Here is a 20134-nt window from a genome sequence, read left to right as displayed (position 1 = left end):
CCATTAACCACTCAGTGGTCACTACACCAAATAAAATGCACAGCCTGGTTTTCTAGCCCTCCCTCAAAAAGGTCTTCTAACTTCTGCTTGTTTATCCTCTTACTTTTCATTCTGACTAGTCAGGCTAGCCATCACTGTTGTTCCAATGAAAATGCCCACTTCCTGGTATTTCTGGAATATCTTCATGTTCTCTCCTCTCCAAGTCTTCCTCACTTCAAAGATCTGGTTTAACTCTGACTTCTTCCATTCACAGTAAAGATGGGCTACGCTGATCATGACCCATCTCCTTCTCTATTGAACACTTCCAGCCCATGGTATTAAAGAACAGAGGACTTACCAGATACTTTGACATTAATCACCACTGTTTGAGGAGACAATAAACGTTCCTGGAGAACAGGGATTGAATTTTACACGTTTATAGCTCTCTGCCTAACAAAGTACAGGCCCCAGTAACCGCACATTATCCATCTGCCTAAAATGTAGGATAATTTCACTATATTTATGTTTATAAAACACAAATCCTGAATCTAACCAAGTAAATGTATCTACCACAGTCCTCCTATATGGACTACAGGCCTGATGGGGGAAAATTTCTCTGCACACGCAGATGTCTGTTCTTCAGCCACTTGTTCCTGGGACTGTCTGTTTTTAAAAGAATAATCCAGTATCTGTCTGAAACCACTCTTCCCATCATCCAGCCATGTGGGGGAGGAAGGCGCAGGCAGTGACCTCTCCCCCCGAGTATTTCACTGGCATACTCAGTGCTCCTCATAAAGGCCCTCTTCCTGGGCAGGGAGGAACCAGAGAATCCCATCAAGAATCTAAACAGTTTCCTAAGCAAGGGATAGCTTACTTCAGATTTTCTGAGGATGTCTTCAGGAAGAACAAATGACACTAGTTCTCTTTCTAACGTTGCTACTTCATAAGGGCTTTTTCTCTTTTTGATGTATTAACTTTTATTTCTGTGCCGCCTTTTATTGTTTTGGTTTCTTTACAGAGTGTTTGAATATTTGATAAAGGTCTGGACACAGTACACCTTTGTAGAAGCCAGCTCTTTATATGGAAATGTTTCTGACACTCTTAGTCTCCCAAGAGTCCCTTGGTTAAGAAAATTCTCCTGGAGATACCACTTGTTTATCACCAAGGAAAGAAAAAGAGAAACATCCCTGGAACATTCTTGGCTTCCTCTACTCAAACCACAGGGATGTCGGAAAAAATAAGTATCCCTGAAACTCCTTTAATTTATTTTTAAAAGTTGTTATTACTTGGTGCAAGTCTACTTTGCGGTATATGTGGAAGTAAGATCCTGCAGTTTTTTTCCCAGGACTTTTTTTTTTTTTGAAGAGAAGATGACGTTTCTCCAGATGTTCTTTCTGGGTGATTATTTTTAAATAAACAAAGGGAAAAAATAGCTGAGTACTTTCTTTCGCTCTGAAGCAGGGCAGTATGGCCATCCATACACTAACAGTCCACATCCTAATGACACGATGCTCAGGGCTGAGCAAAGAGAAGGCCGCCCGGCTGGCTGACCCTCAGCCGCTCTCGACTCTCCGCTACACGTCTGCACATCACCGTTCCCTCTCGTAACTGCTCCTGTGCTGAGGGGAGGCTCAGGATCAGTCACGTGATACAGCACCGAGGACAAAGGGTATATCACACAGCCAGTTCTCCAAAACCTTAGATTTTAGAGAGCAAACAGCTAGCCTCCGGCAGCCAGGCCAGAGCTTGCTATCTTTTCCCATCAATGGTTAGCAGAGGACATGGTTGCTACATTGCTACAATTCTTTCTACATCAAGTTTTCCACTTACTGTATTTAGATAAAGGGGATGTGATTAGAGAGCTTTCTGAAGTTCTCTCAAGATATCAGATATCTGGAATTTCCTAGCGAGATATATGCATTAGCTGAATCACTTGCATACTTTAAAAAATGTTCAATAATAAGAAATTTCGCCAAGAAATGTATGCTTTCAACTAATTTGCTCCAAGAAAATAAAAATGTCATGATAGCATTTATGATGTCATAAATCTGATGATTACCTTTAGTATCACATTTGCCATTGCAAATGTTATGTAAGCACAGTCCACAAGAGAGCCTGAGAAACTTGTCTGAAGAATTATTATCTTACTCTCAAAATCAGTCCCAAAGCAGGCTTCTGATGATGACAGGACTATCACTAGCACCTGAAGCTAAGGTTGATTTTAACACTGAAAAATGTACCAGGCATTCTACCTGGTAATGATGTGCGTTATGTCTTAAAAAACTTACGTTCACCCCATGAGTAGGAATGCTGCAATCTTGACTTCACAGAGGTGAGCGCCCCTGCTCGGTCACACAGGGACTCTGTGGCGAGGGGGAGGACGCGAATCCAGGTCTGACCTTAGAGCCCAGACTGGCCAGTACCGTGGTCTACTGCCTTCACTAAGACCAAAAGCCTCTTCACGGATGGCACTTACTAAGGACTCTGGATCCAGCTAAGCACTTTTCAAGTACTATCTTTTATTCCAGGGTGAAATTCTACCTTTTCTGTACTAGTCTTAATAGTTTTCCAATGAAGCTCTTAAGCCTAGTGTTCATAAACTAAAGAAAAACTCCTGGTAATTCTCCAATGAAATAAGATTCTCAACGTAAACACTTTTCGAACTTCAGGCCAGAGATGTTCCCGATGTAACGTTGGACTTGCACTATTTTTTCCATTTCCCTTAAACAAAACCAGAGTATGTTACAGGACCTTGACCAACTGAAATTTCGTATCATTAAAATTTGCTGTGGCTTCTACTTTTAACAAGACAGCCCTAGAATTTAAAAGAAACACCCTCTTCTGCCACTGGGGCAAATGTCTTACCGCTGTATGTAAGAGTTATTGACACCGCGGTGATCCAGATCATGGCTTAAGGCAGCAATCAGCAGTGCGAGTGTCTCCAGGTCCGTCAGCCTGTTCTACATGACCGAAGACCGTGGGGGAGAGAAAGAAAGAACCATTTGGTAAAGTGCATTATACTACCTCTTTTCACCCAGCACGTGGTTTTGTCCTCAGCACTTGACATATATGCTTCTTTCTAGTCACAGAGGACTCACGCTAGAATCCTTTCCTACAGGGATTGAATCAGTCATATTTTGTCTTCAGAATGGGATCGTTATTATCAACAGAAAAAATTAAGATGCCTCACATAATCAACAATCTGCCCATGTGCAGTCAATGTTTTTAATTCTTAATTATCTATATACATGTAGAATAATCCAAACTTCCAACAACTGTCTTCTCTCTGAACTTTTGCAGGGAACTTTCTGCAGTTCCCTCTAGATTCTGTGGCCTTTTCTGTCTGCCACTTGCTATATACTTCACTCTTTCATTAGAAGCACAGATGTGATTACTAGCCAACAATAGGAAAAAAAGATGAGGAATGAAAATTTGGCTTTGAAAAGTTGCACAATATATTCCAAAGCCAAATACAGGTTATTTTTAATACCTGCCATTTGTATTATCTACTCAACTATTCTCCTTCATTAGTAAGAAAACACAGGTGAAATTATTTTCAGCTCTGTTCTGTTGGACCTCTTAACATCCTACATAGTAATATCTACAACAGGTACAGAAATCACCATTCTGTTATTGTTCACAAAAAGCAGGGACAGGCTTCAGTGATACAGTCCTCACGACTGTCTCAAACCCCAAAATAAATGCACCCTATTTCTTATAAATGTTAGAGTAGGAAAATACAATCATGGTATTTGATATGGCTTCTTAAGATAACAATCACTTTTTTTTTTTTTTTTAGCTCTAGCCAGTTAAAATGTGCACTCAATGAAAGTCAAGACAGAGGATAACATTTTTATGGAGTTTGTTAAATAAAAAAGAGCATGGAAGCTCTGAATTAAAAACAGTCATATGATGGATGCCTGGAATCACTTACCTAGAATAACTAGTCAATTCCCACTGAAGTTAGAATCTAAGGCCAGAGATATGAAAAATCTGACCTGGAAAGGGACGAATTACTTGAATGTTTTCTGCACTGATCTTCCTTGTAAAAGTCTCTGGTCACATGTATGAAACCAAAACCTTTTCCATGGAATGATATAAAATTAGTGCTCCAGAGAAAATGTGGTCGAGAACCCTGGGCCCATCTATGGAGCAGAGTTCGGGACCTGGGTGGTTTTTGAGAAGTTCTGCTGTGGAGCAGTTTAACTGTGACTGTGAGAAACGGGATACTTTTCCTTCTACTGTAGAGTCTCCTCTGAAGGAGGCATTTATTTGGCCAAAGACTATTAAGTTTAACATGAAGCTATTTAAAAAAAAAATTTTTTTTAATATGCAATGTATATTATATATGAAAGAAAATTAGAAATTATTTTGCCATATTAGTCTTCTTGAATTAAGAGACGCAGGAGACAGGGTTCACTCCCTGGGTTGGGAAGATCCCCTGGAGGAGGGAATGGCTACCCACTCCAGTATTCTTGCCGGGAAAATCCCACACACAGAGGAGCCTGGTGGGTCACAGTCACATGGGGTTGCCAGAGTTGGCCATGACTGAGCACAAGCACACACAACACAGTTTACTTCTAAGTGGCAGTAAGTATTATTCTCAATCATCACCAGTGCACATTAAAAAAAACTGGAAGAATGTGCGGTAAAGCAACAAAATGTCTTAAATATATAAACGACTCTGAGAAGTACCTGAATTTTGCCTGCTTTTAGTGCGGCAAACATGCACTGAGCCGTATTGAAGGCATGTCTCCAATTATGATAGGCGACGTTCTTCCGATAGTTCTTCTTCACACTTAAAATCCACCTGCAGAGGACCTTTAGGAAACAAAGGGTAAGTAGTCAAAATAACTGCTAACGCTTATCCTACACTGACTTCGTGCACTGTACAAAGTACTGGCATCTGACCCCAGGACTCCGCGGGACGCACTGCAACTGAGGTAGCTTTACAGGTGACCAAACTGACATTCCGAGAGGCAGCTTGCCCAGGGTCACGGTGCATGTAAAGGATGGGGCCGAAATTCAGATCTTGACAACAGTTTGATTCCAGAGTCCACCACGCAAACCACGGGGCCAACTAAACTAGATGTAAAAGGCAAGGCAGCGCTAAGAAACGCAGGGCACAGACTGGCTTCATAACGGGCACTGTGTCCCCATGCAATCAGTCAGGACAGCCCGGCAGTCACAGGCGCACGGACTCGGCTCGGGGCCCTGCAGGCAGTCACCCTCCACTCGCATGCCCTCATTCTCTGTCTGCGGAGGTGTTCCTGAGGCTTCTCCGGGACGGGCTGGGGGCAAGGCACGCAGCACGTATCCAAGGACAAACTGAAACTCCAAGTGGCAGTCTCTGTTCCTTTTAAATGGTTCTTAAATATTCAGGCAGAGTTACTGCTTGGTTACCAAGAAGTAATTAAAACACACACACACACACATAAAGCCCTGGTGTGTGTGTGTGTTTAATCTATATATTTTTAAAGATGGAGGGAAAAAGGACAGACTGTTCAGAAAATCTCACAAGCTGGGTTTAATTCAACTCCTAAGTGGTGGATTTAACAAAATTCCCGGGGGACTCATGGGCCCTCAGCATGATAATTTTGTGTTTTTGTTAGCGTCAGAGTCTGCCTCTCTTCAATTCTGAATGATTTACTATGCTTTGGAGGCACTCTAAAAATAAATATGTACTTCTCCCTATGTATATTTATGGGGATATTTCATACACAAAAGCCATTGCTCTGGGGAATGGAAAAAGTACCAGGGAAAAGAATCCTGCTTTAATAATATTCAACACAGTTTGATTGGCTGCAAAAGTAGGCCAAAAAACAAGGTTTCTTCTTTGTTGGTACAAAATTGCTTATAGAGGATTTGGCAGAAAAATCAATGCTTTCACACCCTCCCTTTTCTTCTCAGGTCTCTCTCTTCCTGTTCTGTGACGCAGTTCACAGAGAATTCTGACAAAAGGAACCCAAGCTCTCTTACCCACCCCTGAGCAACCATATTTCCCAGAGGAGTTTTGAAGGCTAAGACTGACATGTGCTGACCTGAAATACACTATAGCATGACCATTTCTGAATAAAGTTGACCCTGAAGATAATAGATTCATCTTATTAGGAGAATTTTAAGAAAGAATTATTAACTTTCTTTTGATATGTTTAGAAAGTATACAGTGAAGTCTTGTAGAAAACTATCTAGTTGCTAAGTTGTGTCTGATTCTTTTGCGATCCCCTGGACTGTAGCCCTCCAAGCTCCTCTGTCCATAGGATTTCCCAGGCAGAATACTGGAATGAATGGGTTGCTATTTCCTTCTCCAGGGGATCTTCCCGACCCAGGGATCAAACCCATGTCTCCTGACTTGCAGACAGATTTTTTATCACTGAGCCACCTGGGAACTCCCGTTGTAGAAAATTACTGGCAATTAATCACAGAATCAAGGAAAATAAGCAGGAAAGCCCAGATATTTAACCTATGGGACTATCTCTCTGCTGTTGCTGCTGCTAAGTTGCATCAGTCGTGTCCGACTCTGTGTGACCCCATAGACAACAGCCCACCAGACTCCTGTTCCTGGGATTCTCCAGGCAAGAACACTGGAGTAGGTTGCCATTTCCTTCTCCAATGCATGAAAGTGAAAAGTGACAGTGAAGTCGCTCAGTTGTGTCCGACTCTTCGCGACCCCATAGACTGCAGCCCACCAGGCTCCTCCGTCCATGGGATTTTCCAGGCAAGAGTACTGGAGTGGGGTGCCATTGCATATCTCTCTACTAATCATAAAATCTGTAGGCATAATTATATAGGCATGTATAGCATATAATGGGAAATAATGGACAAAATAATTATGACACCTAATTCCTAATGGACTACTCTATTCTTCTTCTTTTTGAGGGCCATGCTGCACAGCTTGTGAGATCTTAGTTTCCTGACCACGGGTTGAACCTGGTCATCCTAAGTGGACCTAACCATTGGGCCACCAGGGAACTCCTGATTCTGCTTCTACTGAGATGGGCCTATTGAACTGAGTAACCCAATGACCACCCCATTGTATCTAATTTTAGTAACTAGATTCAAGTACAGTTTTGTATTCTGTTATCAGAATGTTCTTAACAGCATTTAGGAAAATTATGGTCAGATCTGTTAAATGGTTGGTGGATATGCCTGGAATGTTCAAACTTGTAATACAGCCTTTCGTAGAGGACTTATGAACAGCTGTGAGCAGTTTGAAGACCCTAGGGAGCATACTCAATACAGTGAATCAGTCTCCAACAATGACAAAGGCTTCCTAAGTCCTGAGCAACATACTTAAGATTCTGTGGGAGAAAGCAAAGAAAGAAAACACAGTTCGGCTCCTGCCTTCAAGAGTTTCAACCAGTAGCAAAACTAACAAAAGCACACATATAAAGGAAATAAATTCACATAAAAATGAGAACACGAATTTATAAACTGTCAACAGGATTCCAAGTGGCATGAAGTCAGTCCTAGAGTTTTCCCAGGAATAGAGACTTCTGTGTCATGCTTCAAGGAAAAAGTATGCTGTGGCACAAAGTGGAGTGGACTTGGGGAGTGGACCATCCTGTCCATTCGTGGGAGGAATAACTTGTCAAAGACAGAAGGCAAAGGAAAACAGGCATAGCACAGCAGATTGGTAGAGGAAAGCAACAGAATCTGTTTCAGAGATCCATGAGAGTTACAGGAGAGAAAAGGTCTGGAAGCCAACAGGGACAAGATTTGCCATATCTTTCAGTAGGAAGGATTCTTTGTCAGGGCACTTTATGATGCTCACATCTTTTCTAGCAGCAACATTTTAATTACCATCCTAAAATTATATCTGAAATGTATAGTGGCAATAATATCTGAAATAAAACGGATGAGTCACCAAGGCAGGAAGGTCCATCAGAGTAATAGAGACGTTCAAGCTGACACTGGCCAGAATCAGAACAGTGGTTACTCAAATGGAAAAGCAGAGGAGATGAATGAGACACCGAGAAACACCTGCCTAATGGACAAACACTCAGCAAAAGGTAAAAATAAAACAATGTGAGAGAAATTCCAAGGACTACCTTCTTATCTAACACTCAAATGCTATCTAAAAGCTTATTTTTTAAAGTTTACTTTTAATTGAAGGATAATTGCTTTAAAGAATTTTGTTTAGAGCTTATGTTTTTAAGAAATAAATCAATTTATGTAATAATTTCATAAGTAGGTACAAGGATCATACTCCTGTTCTGGCCAGGCCCTTTCAACAGAGCCATTACCAGTGCAAAGTATGGGAGATCGCAGGAATGGAAAGGGACCTGAGTTGCTATCTAGACTTATGTAAGTCCCATAACTAGCAAGCAGCAGAACTGAGACTCACATTTAGATCTTCTGGCTCTAAATGAGATCTTCATTCCATTAATAAAGGCTTTAATACATGAGCCCTGTCACTTACAACAGAGAAATCTGACCATGGGTAATATAACCATGGTCAAATTTGACTTGAAGGGATTAACTTTCTACTTAATACTTTTGTATTAAGCAAAATATACAAGTGTGCACACATACAAACAGACAATCACACAGATGCATGTATAATTCTCATAAGACCCCCCATAGGGAAAGTCATACCATTATTTCCAATTAACAGATTACAAAACTTGAAAATGTGAGCAATTAACTGCCCAAAGAAATGAGAGCTAATCACCAGTAGAGCTATGACTCAAATCCAAGAATCTTCTACTCCATCATGCTATGTCTGGAGCTTCCCTGGGGGCTCAGACGGTAAAGCGTCTATCTGCCTGCAAGGCGGGAGACCCAGGTTTGATCCCTGGGTCGGGAAGATCTCTTGGCGAAGGAAATGGCAACCCACTCCAATACTCTTGTGTGGAAAATTCCACAGATGGAGGAGCCTGGTAGGCTGTACAGTCCATGGGGTCGCAAAGAGTCGGGACACGACTGAGCTACTTCACTTTCACACTATGTCAGTTTCTTCATTTGTAAAACAGGGACAATAATAACCAAAGAATCTTTCTTGAGAGGTTCTTGAAATAATTAAATGATATGATATCCCTTAATCAACACACTCTAGTAGAAGTGAAGGATTACTAGAGTGTACAGATTCTATTTTCACCCAAGAACAATACAAACTTTGGTTAAATTGAAGGAAGAACCAGATTTGGGCCTCCAGTAATACCAGAAATGACACTGTATTAACCTTAACTATGTTAGAGCTCAGTTCTCAGACCTCAGTAAGGCTCTGAGATCAGGGACAACTCATCACTAAAGTGCGTCCCTAGCACAGTGCTGGGCACACGGTTTATTGTTAATAAATTTTCATTTTATGAATTAATGGAGTGCTGGATAGTGGAGGCCTTCAAGGTATTTACATATCCATATAGGAAATCCGTACGAGGAGACTAGACATTCAACTGACTGGGAAAAAAAAAAAAAAAAAAAGACGGCTTTAAAGGCAAATTACTGAATTTCTTTTTCATATAGGCCTTTCTGTTCTCCCTTATTATTTGATACAATAACACAGGCATTATGAAACAAACTAGAATTCCCTGATATCCCCTCAACTGGTATGAGAAGGGACTGATCTCAGTCTTGCTGTTTTTGAGAGGCAAGTAAGGTAATTGGCTGGAGTTAAAACCAGTCTTCTTCACTCCACATGTGTGACCCTGTTTGAACCAAGAGCTTGGCTTCACACCAGCCCCTCGGCTCCCTCCTTTCCAAAGGCGTTCACTCTGTGTGGGTCCCTCTTTCTACTGTGTGGTCATAACCTCTGCAACTAGATCATATTACTTCCCTGCTCAAGATTCCTCAGTGACTCGCCATTGTTTTCAGCATAAAATCCAAACTCCTCTAAGCAGCGAACGAGGACCCAGGCGGCCGGCTTCTCTCCCTCCCCTCCAGCTGCTCTCCCGGCACCGTCACCCCGCGCAGCGCTCCCGCCCGCCCCGCCGTCACCGTGCTCTCGGCCGGGGACGCCCTGCCCTGTTCTGCAACCTGCTGCTCGAGGCGGTGGGGGACGCAGCACATGTCCTCCCAGGGGTGGGTGGTTTCCCTTCAAGCATCCTGGGTCTGTGCTGGTGATAGTACATGAATCTTCATTCATACTTCGTTCATCTTCATTTCATACTGAAACTTCATTCCATGCTAGCGCCCGAAACTAACCCTCTTACACACACACCCCATTTCCAGAGCACGCCGCTGCGGCCCCACCTCATGTTTCATCTGGAAGCTCTGCACGAGGTTGAGGTCCGTGAACATCCGGATTGTGCACAGTGCTGTGTCCAGGTCGGACAGCTCGAAGTCGCTGAAGCCGAAGTCGGTGATTTTAAGGGTCTGGGCAGACGGCACCACAGCAGCCTTGGGAAAAGCAAGGGGAAGCGACGAGGTGAGGCTGTTAGTCAGAGCAGCACAAACGACCGCGTTTTCTTGCTTTGCTTTCGGAAATGGCACGTTGGACTTAATTTTTTCTTTTAACGTCATACACTAGAAATATTTTACTATACAAGTTATTCCTTTTTTTTTTTTTTTAAACTGAGCCCTGTGTGGGTAAGTGATATGTTTCCAAGTGAGGCCAGGTGGAGAGCGGGTAACTGTACCTGGAACACCAGGCAGAGCTAAGGAGTCCAGTGACCCGACCGCTTTATATTCCTCAGTGTCGATTCACGCAACAGAAATGTACTGAGTACTTATTCTGGACCCGTCCCAGTACTACGGACTGAGAGTAAGTAGTGAGCAGGGTAATGATGACATTCTAGGCATTTTATGTTTAATTCTCAAGACAGCCTTATGAACTGGATACTCTAGCTCCATCCTTGGTTTGATTTTTAATCATCTAGTGGTAGTAAACACTTGCAATTTCTTCAAATACACACCTTGCTCTTTTTAAAAAATCAATGTTCCTTTTACCTCCTGCTTCTCCTACTTTCTTTAACTTCTTTAAGACACGGTCCCCATCCAAATTACAGTTATTAATAAATGCCCTTCAGAGCCAAGCCCACTGTGGGAATACCTGTTTAATCACACAAAATTCACTTCAATGTACTTTCCTGTTTATCTGCTCCAAACCACACTGGACTGACAGGTGGGGCTGAATCTTACACATCTTTGTATCCATTGTGTCCACTGATGGATATAGTTCTGATATTTGTTAATATGAATACTTATTAAATGAATGGGAGGGGGGAAAAAATCTCATTCTCTTCACTTAATTTGAGTTACAAGTTATAAGGTCTGGTTTTAAGGTCCCAAATCCTCCTAGAAAGGTGAAGTCCATCAGTTTTGAGTTGGAAAACTAGCAGATGCATTCATTCCAATCTGTTTTGTCTGGTACTGGATATTTTTAAAAATCACCATTGTTTGTTATACTATTTAAAAATTGGGAGATTTTAACAACAAAGCAGTATTTCTGGTCTTTCCTGAAAAATCAGGCCACGCTGAACTTCAATTCCCATGAAGCCACAGCCAGCTCTCCTCCCCCACACCCCCACCCCACACCCTTTGGCCCCCTCAGACTAAGCAGGTTTCACTCCCAGATTCTCTGCCAGGCCCCCACCAGCATGAAAACTTACAAGAACCTCACTCCTCAACCCTCTTGACTATTTACTCTGCCAGCACTTTAGCGGCCTTAGCCACATCTGGCTGAAATTCATCTGATAAAAAGAGGCTTTAACTTGGTGTGGGGCAGAGGGGAGAAAATACAGAAATCTCAGCCAGGTTCCTGCTGATGTTTTTTCCTTGCTCTTCTCTAACCCCATGAAGTTTCCTCTGAGTATCTGCCATGTGACTTCTTTGCTCTCACTCCATCTTTTTGTGAAGTGAAAAGGTCACACACAGAGTTATAAAACCTTATGGAGCAACCTAGAGCTTTCCACTGCCAAGCTGCGGGCACGTGCACATTTGCTGTGCCATCTTGACTGGCACCTTCTACTTACGCATACCAGACGTGTTTCAACTTTAAAAGAATGTCGCCCTCTTCATACTCCAAACTAAGTCTCTTTCCCCGAGCCCAAATTTCACGAGAAAATACGCCCTCTGTCCAGCCAACTGCACGGGCTAAGGCATGGGCTCAGGAGGGGAAGGGAGGAAGACAAACGTCTGGGTAAATGGCTGCGTTGTCTACAGCAGCCTTCAGCATCACAGACGGAGCAGGCACTGGAGTGGGGCTCGGAAGTGTGGAGGTGGGAGCAAACCTACCTTTAACTCAAAGCAGATAACAGCTGCTTCTCTTAAACACTGCATAAGAGAACAGATGTTCATTCCTTAGGGCATCATTATTCTTAGAGCAGGAAGTTGTCTCTCTCTCCTTCCACAAAGGATATTCTAAACACCACGGGATGAGGACAGCCTACATGCCTGGTGCCTTGCTCCGTTACACGGCACTAATTCCTGACCACTCTCCTCCCAGAGAAGACTCTTTTCTTCTGCTTGATCAGCCTCGTCACACCATGACTCAGCCTTTCGAGCTGACCTAAGGGGGATGTGCAGACATTTTCCTTCAGGACCTTGTGGTCAGTGATACAGAGGTTCCGGATTCTTGGGAACGATTGCTAATAAGTCATGAGAAAGTCATACCTCATTAAAGCTCTCATAAATTGCTTCTCTGACCATCACAAGAGAATTCAATTTTGTTTGCCCTGAAAGGGCTTGGGATACAGGGAATTTGAAATAAAACATACTACTTTATTTGAAATAAAACATACTGCTTGTCATTCTAACTTACCATTTATAAAATTTAATGTTCTACATCTTACTAATAAGCAGGGGAAAAGATGTGGTGTGTCTGGGAGAGGTTATATATATACAATTCTGGGTTTTCATAGCTTCTTCCTTTCAGGGATGGTTTGATTTGTCAGAATTTGCAAAGTGAAATCTTTGGGGGATAATACAACTTATGATATTGAAGATTTAACAGAAATAACATTTTATAGATTCTGTAAAGCAATACAGTGCTATAAGTATGTGTATGTATTATAACTGAATAACCCAGTTCAAAACTTCTGGAACTATGATACCACCTAACACTGTTCAAAGGTCTTCCCTGGTAGCTCAGTGATTAAGAATCTGCCTGCAATGCAGGAGACACGGGTTCGATCCCTGGATTGGGAAAGTCCCCTGGAGAAGGACATGGCAACCCACTCCAGTATTCTTGTCTGGAAAATCCCATGGACAAGAGGAGCCCGGTGGGCTACAGTCCACGGGGTTGCAAAAGAGTAGGACAAGACTTAGTGACTGAACAACAACACTTCCATACTGCTTATTCTCCCATGTGAGAGCACAGTGCTTGTGAATTCTTAAGCAAAAGCAATTAGGTATTTGCCTGCTTTATTTGGATAGAGTTAAGCCTTTCTGAGTTGGGCATTCTAATCCGTGTCAAATTAACCAAATACTGAATGTAAAACAAATATACAAAGCTCCTTGGATTAAATATTTAACCTGGCAAACAGTTTAGTAATATAATGTCACTTTTCTTCTGAGTCCTTTAATTACATCTGCCACTCAAACTAATAAAGAAACTAGTAATAAACTATTAATAAAGAAACTATTCCTTGTATGACTCTTTAGAGGAAATTCATTTTAAGTCCCTTTTTTATTATGACTCCTTTTTCTAAGGCCTTGATCGCTTTTCACCATTTTTGCAAAAATTAAAAACAAAGACAAATAACTCTGGAAGTGGAATTCACTAAGGGTGAAACTGGACACATTGCTCAAAACCAGTTGTTCTGGACGACCCTGGTGGTCCAGCGGTTAAGAATTGTCTGCCAATGCAGAAGACACAGGTTTGGTGCTGGTGGGAGAGGATTCCACAAGCCACAGCCGCCTAAGCCAGCACTCCGCAACAAGAGGACCACCGCCGGGAGCAGCCCCGTGCACTGCAGTGGAGAGAGCCGGCACGCGGAAGGCCCAGCCCAGCCAAGAACAAACACTTTATTTAAAGGGACTTCCCTGGTGGTCCAGTGGCTAAAAATTCACCTTCCACTGCAGGGGACTCAGGTTCAATCCCTGTTCAGAAGACTAAGCTAAAGCCTGCGCACCACAACTACGGAGCCTATATACGAAAGGTTCACATGCCACAACTAAGACCCAATACAGCCAAAAATAAATAAATATTAAAAAAAAAGAACAGTTGTTGTGAATACCATCTGACTCATAAAGAACTACATAATAAACTGATCCTGAGCCAGCAACATCCCAGATCAGCCACCACATTTGCATTTTGGCATAATGATGCGAAGAGTTGACTCATTTGAAAAGACCCTGATGCTGGGAAGGATTGAAGGTGGGAGGAGAAGGGGACAACAGAGGATGAGATGGTTGGGTGGCGTCACCAACTCAATGGACATGGGTTAGGGTACATTCCGGGAGTTGGTGATGGACAGGGAGGCCTGGCATGCTGTGGTTTGTGGGTCGCGAAGAGTCAGACACGACTGAGTGGCTGAACTGGTGATGATCATAAAAAGAGAAATCTAAAAGCAAGGTGAAGCACACAGTGAAGCAATGTTTGCTGTCAGGGGCTCTGGTCACGATGTCCCAATGACTGTCACCCTGAACAGGCCATTCAAGCTTTGCCTGTTTTCTCACCTGTAAGATGAGGGGGCAGGATCAGATCGTCGCCAAGGTTTAATTTACCTCTGTGACCACACAACTAGGATTTCTTACTGCCTTTTCACTCTGGAACCCAAGGCCCCCCTGTGAGTGACACTACATCTTGCCAGTGACATTCTTGTACAGGTCCAGGCTCTGTCTCCAGCTCCCCAACCATTTAGACAGAGGCTGCACCGTAGCTGCTATGGTTATACTATGCTTTTCAGGCTTGATTCCTCACACAGGAGGGAGGAGCCGCTCCTCCTCCAAGAAGGCTCACACACAGGATCCTAGCCTCCGCCATGAGAGCAGAGGAGGGAGAGGCCTCTGTACTTACTGCAGTAACACCCTAAATGAAAATTGAGCTTTCAGAAATTGCCATCTATTTTTTTAAATTTTAATGTAGGGGTAGGGAGGTGTCTGTATCGTGGCCATCTGTTTTCAAGGTTAATTAACACCCCCTCACTTCTGGGTCTCCTTGTTTCTCCTCCTCTGCCTGGAACACAGCCCTCGCGTCGTCATATAGCTAGTTCTTTCCCGTTTTTGTATGTCTCAGCTGCACCCGAGAAACAGTCTGTGGTAGACACTAGCAAGGCTCTATTAACACAATATCTACATCCACCTTTTCCGAGCAAGCCCTCGTTTTCCGAAGAGTCAAGAAAGCTCAAACATTTATTTCCCAGACTCCCTCTCATCTAGGGTTCCAGATGGAATTTGGTTTCTCCCATGAGGTGTACTTGAGGGAGACCTGGATTTCAAACTAACACAGGAGGAACTCATGTTCCTGAAATGTGGTCCAGAGGTTGTCAGCAGCTGTGGAGGCTGCAGTTCCAGCAGACGCTTTCTGACTCCCAAACCGTGCCGCCCTGGCTGACTCTGGAAGGAGATGCTGTAATGGGTTTCTGGTTCTGGCTTCCATGGGAGTTCCCACACTGAGCCAAAGCTACAGTTCTGTTGTAGGACTAATTCCTGAGGTCATCCATCCACCCGCTCCAATTATGTGTAAGCACTTAATTATTTTCTGCTTTAAACAGCTAAAGGAGCTTCTGTTATCTGCAACCGAGTCCTGATGGTGCTCTTCAGGCAAAGTGCCGGTGGGCAACAGGTTCTCAGGGTGAGGCCTTTGGGTCAGAGAGCTCTCTTGGACTTGAAGGCAGAAGAGAATCAAGTTTCCATTAGAGCAGCACCTCTCACAGTCTGGTTCCAGTGTCTGCAGTGGCGTCTGGGAACTTGCTGAAAATGCAAATTCCTGGACTGTAACACAGAACACAGACAGTGAAGGACAGGGAAGCCTGCAGGCTACAGTCCACGGGGTCGCCAAGAGTCGGACCCGACTTACTGACTGAACAGCCACCAACCACACAGAACTACTCAATCAGAAACTCTGGGAGTGGAGCTCAGCCACCTGTATTATAATGAAACTTCCAGATGATTCTGATGAGTGTGGAGCTGTGAGAACTGCTGCATTAGAGAGTGGTTATTAATAACCAATAGCATGTAACAGTCCCTGAAGTCATCACTTGCAGTTATAAAGAAGGAAATCCTTCTTGAGGACCCATGATGGCTGCCGTTCATACGGTGGTGGAAGGCTGCTTCCAGCTGCTGTGGAAGCATTAAAGAAAGGAAGAAGAAGCTCTGGGCTATAAACTGTGAGGCCAAGTCATGATCAGAAAAGTAAAGAGTTTTTATGGCCTTCCTAAAACATTCTATCTGTTGAAGCACTAATGCAGCCGAAACCCACACTCAATCTTATCCTGCAGGTTGCTGAATTACGGTGGGATGAAATCAGACTTGCCACACCTCATACATGAACATCAGAGCACTGACCAGGAGTGGGTGAGGCGCCAGGAATGACACTGAGACATTTGAGAAGGCGTGGATAACTACACACACCAAACCACTCAGGCCGGGGTATGTCTAAGGTGTGGATAACTACACACACCAAACCGCTCAGGCCGGGATATGTGGATAACTACACACACCAAACTGCTCATGCGGGGATATGTCTAAGGTGTGGACAAGTACACATACCAAACTGCTCACGCTGGAATATGTCTCTATAGTATAAATTTACAGTGCCTGTATTTTACAGTCATAGCACCTTTTTTCCTGATTATAATTACATAATATTATATACTTATGCTATACATATAGTCCCTCACTATTCTTTAAGTTCCAAGAGGGCACAGATTGATTATTCATTGTTATATTTGGAACACCTAACATAATACTCACATAAAACAGGAGATAAATATGAATGTTAAATAAAAAATTTGTGATCAAGCACCTAATCAATTAATAATATTTAAACAATATTTAATATTTTAACACAATATTTAATAATATATAATAATATTTAACAATAATTTAATTTGGTAAGAGCTATAATACAAACATTAAAATTGGTAATGAACCATGCTATGTCAGACACGACAGATAAACAGTAGACTGTGCCTTCTCTTATAGTTCAAGTATTCACTTTATTTACTTTTGAAAATTTTTATTTATAGCTGACTTCCTTCTTTCATTTGCACAATGAATACTTCACATTATAATTTTAAAAACTCAGTGTAAGTGGCAGTAAAGTTTGATTCATTCACTGGCGAGAACACTGGAAACTCAGGATGGGAAAACAATTACCAAAACTTTTCTGCTTTTTTTTTAGCAGCTCTCGTAGGAAGTGACTTAAAATGGTCAACTCAAGGTGACTTCCCTCAAGTAGAGAATTGGTTATATATAACTCATACACAAAAGGTTTATGTTTATCTTAGAACACATGGTGCTTTTCTCTTCCAGTAAGTTTTCCATCTACCTGTTGTTGTTCTTTGGCTAATTAGAAAATGAGCGTATACTTTTATATACCTGTTAGCACAGCTGACACCATCATGGGCTCATGTTGACCTTCCACTGGCCCTCCCCAGGACTGTACTGTGTAGTAAATAATTTCTCTGTCATCAAGGGCTTTGTAGTTAATCGATATCATTTAGGTCCAGGTGACCTCTATGCTCTGCTAGCTCCAAACAATGGTGAAGACCTTCCCTAACATATTCCCAGTACCTGTAAGCCTAGTTACCCATGCATAAATCTTGACTTAGGAATGCACTCCCTGCTTCTACGCACCTCCCCCCAAACCCCAGGGAGGCTATAAAACTGTCCCAAAGGGCCCCCGTGGTGTGGAGTGCAGCACTGGATGCTTCCAGATTGTTGCTCATCTGCTCCCACCCTCTAAGTTACCTTACAATGAAATGATCCATTGCTTATATGGAGCTGCCTGCCTCATTTAAAGACACCATCTCAGGTCAGTGGGCACTTTTAGTTCCTGCCATATTCCAACAGCTTTCCTGGGTGTGCATAATTAGAACAGCTTAAGCAAAAAGACTTGGAACATGACAGGGAAGATGAAGGCCTCAGTGTTGCTTCTCCTGTATTAGAACTGATTTTCTTCCCAGTATCACCACTACTAACAGTAACTGGTACATAATGTGTATGTGGAGGGGGCAGATGCACCAGGAACTCTGGGCACTACAACTCTCTGAAGGAAGTTCCTTTATTATCCTCTTTTTAGAGGAAGAAACTGAGGCATAAAGAACAGAGGCACAGATTTGCCTGGCATCACAGAGGTGGAATCTCAACCCAGACATCTCTCTCTGGACTCACATTTTTAACCATCATGCTATATTCATGAAACTGAAAGCTGACAATGAAAATGTATCTCAGCACCCCTCAACACGACCAGCTCTATGACCAGTTAGCAGGCGGTTTTATTAAACTATTAAATTATTTCTAGCTTCATAATCATTTTAAGAAAAAAGAAAGTATAATCTTATTGAATGCTTTGAAGGATTATGAACTGTGTTATTTCATGCTAGATTACAGACTTTCTAAAAGTCTGAATTTTCCAGAATCAGTCATTCAACAAAGCATGTAAACCAGGTTCCTGCTAAGCAATCACTAAATAGTAGCTATTTCTATTATTATTATTATTAAAATATGACTCAAGGACTAGCAGTCTGATGGAGAAGACAGACACATTAATAATTGAAATATACAGATTTTTAAGTAATGACAACACAAGTATGCTGATAGTTTGCATGAGTGATTGCTAACACAGTGATGGAGAACTGAAGTACACATTTACTGTTTTAAAGTCATTTCGAATAGTTAATTCTGACTGGCCACAGGGTGCCCAAATTAAGCACTTCTGGGTGTGTCTGTGACAGTGTTCCTAAGGAGACGAGCATTTGAATCAGTGCCCTCAGCAGGGCAGACTACTCTCCAGGGTGGGTGGGTACCAGCCAGGCCACGGAGGGCCTGCACAGAGCCTAAGCTGGGAAAAGGAGGAATTCGCCCCTTTTTGCTGCCTCCCACCCTGCAGGAGTGGGGACATCCCGTACCTTCTCAGGCTCTTGGACCGGGATTTCAGCCATCAGCCTGCCCTGTTCTCAGGCCCTCAGACCCCACCAGACCACACCACTGGCTTCCTGGGTCTCTGGCTTGCAGACAGCAGACTGCCAGACTTTTCCGCTCCTGTAATCACGCGAGTCAGTTCCTAAGAATCTCTCTCATGTATATACAAAATCTCTACTGGCTCTGTGTCTCTGGAGAACCCTGACTAATAAAGTCATCTATCTTTATAAAGTCAGGGACAGTCAGTCCTAAGCTTTATCAGTGCCTTACTCAAGGCACATGCCGGCCCTTCTCTTACTCAACTATCGCTTATTATGAAGCAAGTCTTCACACAACGGACGGGGACAGCCTGGAGTCCCTGCTACACAACCATGGAAAGAAACTTGACAGGCGAGAATGCATTTAAAAACGCACAGTCTCCTTGAAGTCCATAAAGCACATGCTCATGGAAAATAATGATACACTTGGGTAAGGTAAATGTAACGGTCACTTAAAAATTATTGAGTTTCATATTTTTGGTGGATGCTCATGAAAAAAGGTTAATATTTAGCCTGTGGCAAAGTCTCTGGTAACCTCAGAAGAAAATAGAGACATGTGGCTACACAATATGCTCAACTGTATGATCTTTAGACAAAAAAGGTCACACTGTAGTCAAAGGCATTCCGCCTGCCTTAGGTCTGACATATCAAGTATCAGGAGGTAAAACAAAAATCAGAGAAACAACTCCTAATAGCCAACTGTTAACAACAGGCTCCTTATTCAGAAAGTTATTTATCATAATAACTCTGAAAAGAAGGACAGCTACTGAACTTGGTCTTCCATAAAATGTCAAATTCTTGCAATTAGCTTCAGTGTTTTATGAAGGCATTTTGTTACATTCCTCTTTGATGTTTATTCAATATAAATGTAAAGAGGAAAAGAGATTTTCCCCAATGATACGTTATTTAAGGAAGTTATCTACAGGAATAAAATTAAGATACTTGGCCTGTTTATTGGCAGCTGCAAGGAGAGACGCCCAGCCAGGTATTTTAAGCTCTCCGCATCAGTCTCCAGTCATTCTCTCAGCCCAGGGCATTCTGTACACAGCAGTCTGGGGCCAGGTCTTTGAACAAAGCCACACTGTAGCCATCACGTTACACCTTACAGACGTTTAATGTCTTCCTCGTGTTTAACGTGCACAGAA

At 42.6% G+C, this 20134-nt stretch overlaps 1 protein-coding gene across 4 annotated transcripts in view; it reads right to left on the bottom strand.

Annotated features, from left to right (window-relative positions):
• PDE5A (phosphodiesterase 5A) overlaps positions 1 to 20134 on the bottom strand; it is a 149688-nt gene that overhangs the window by 28119 nt on the left and 101435 nt on the right. For 3 of the 4 annotated variants that reach the window (XM_043871546.1, XM_043871548.1, XM_043871547.1), the window contains exons 12-14: positions 10174 to 10320; positions 4675 to 4800; positions 2845 to 2939 (exon numbers count right to left, since the gene is read on the bottom strand). In XM_043871546.1, the coding sequence (XP_043727481.1) occupies positions 2845 to 2939; positions 4675 to 4800; positions 10174 to 10320 (368 nt within the window). The remainder of the gene's footprint in view (positions 1 to 2844; positions 2940 to 4674; positions 4801 to 10173; positions 10321 to 20134) is intronic. The other variant, XM_043871549.1, reaches the window with a different exon arrangement.

This window comes from Cervus elaphus, chromosome 17 (assembly GCF_910594005.1).
Source record: "Cervus elaphus chromosome 17, mCerEla1.1, whole genome shotgun sequence".
In the NCBI taxonomy this organism is placed as follows: domain Eukaryota; kingdom Metazoa; phylum Chordata; class Mammalia; order Artiodactyla; family Cervidae; genus Cervus; species Cervus elaphus.
This window is presented reverse-complemented; position numbering and strand designations above follow the sequence as displayed.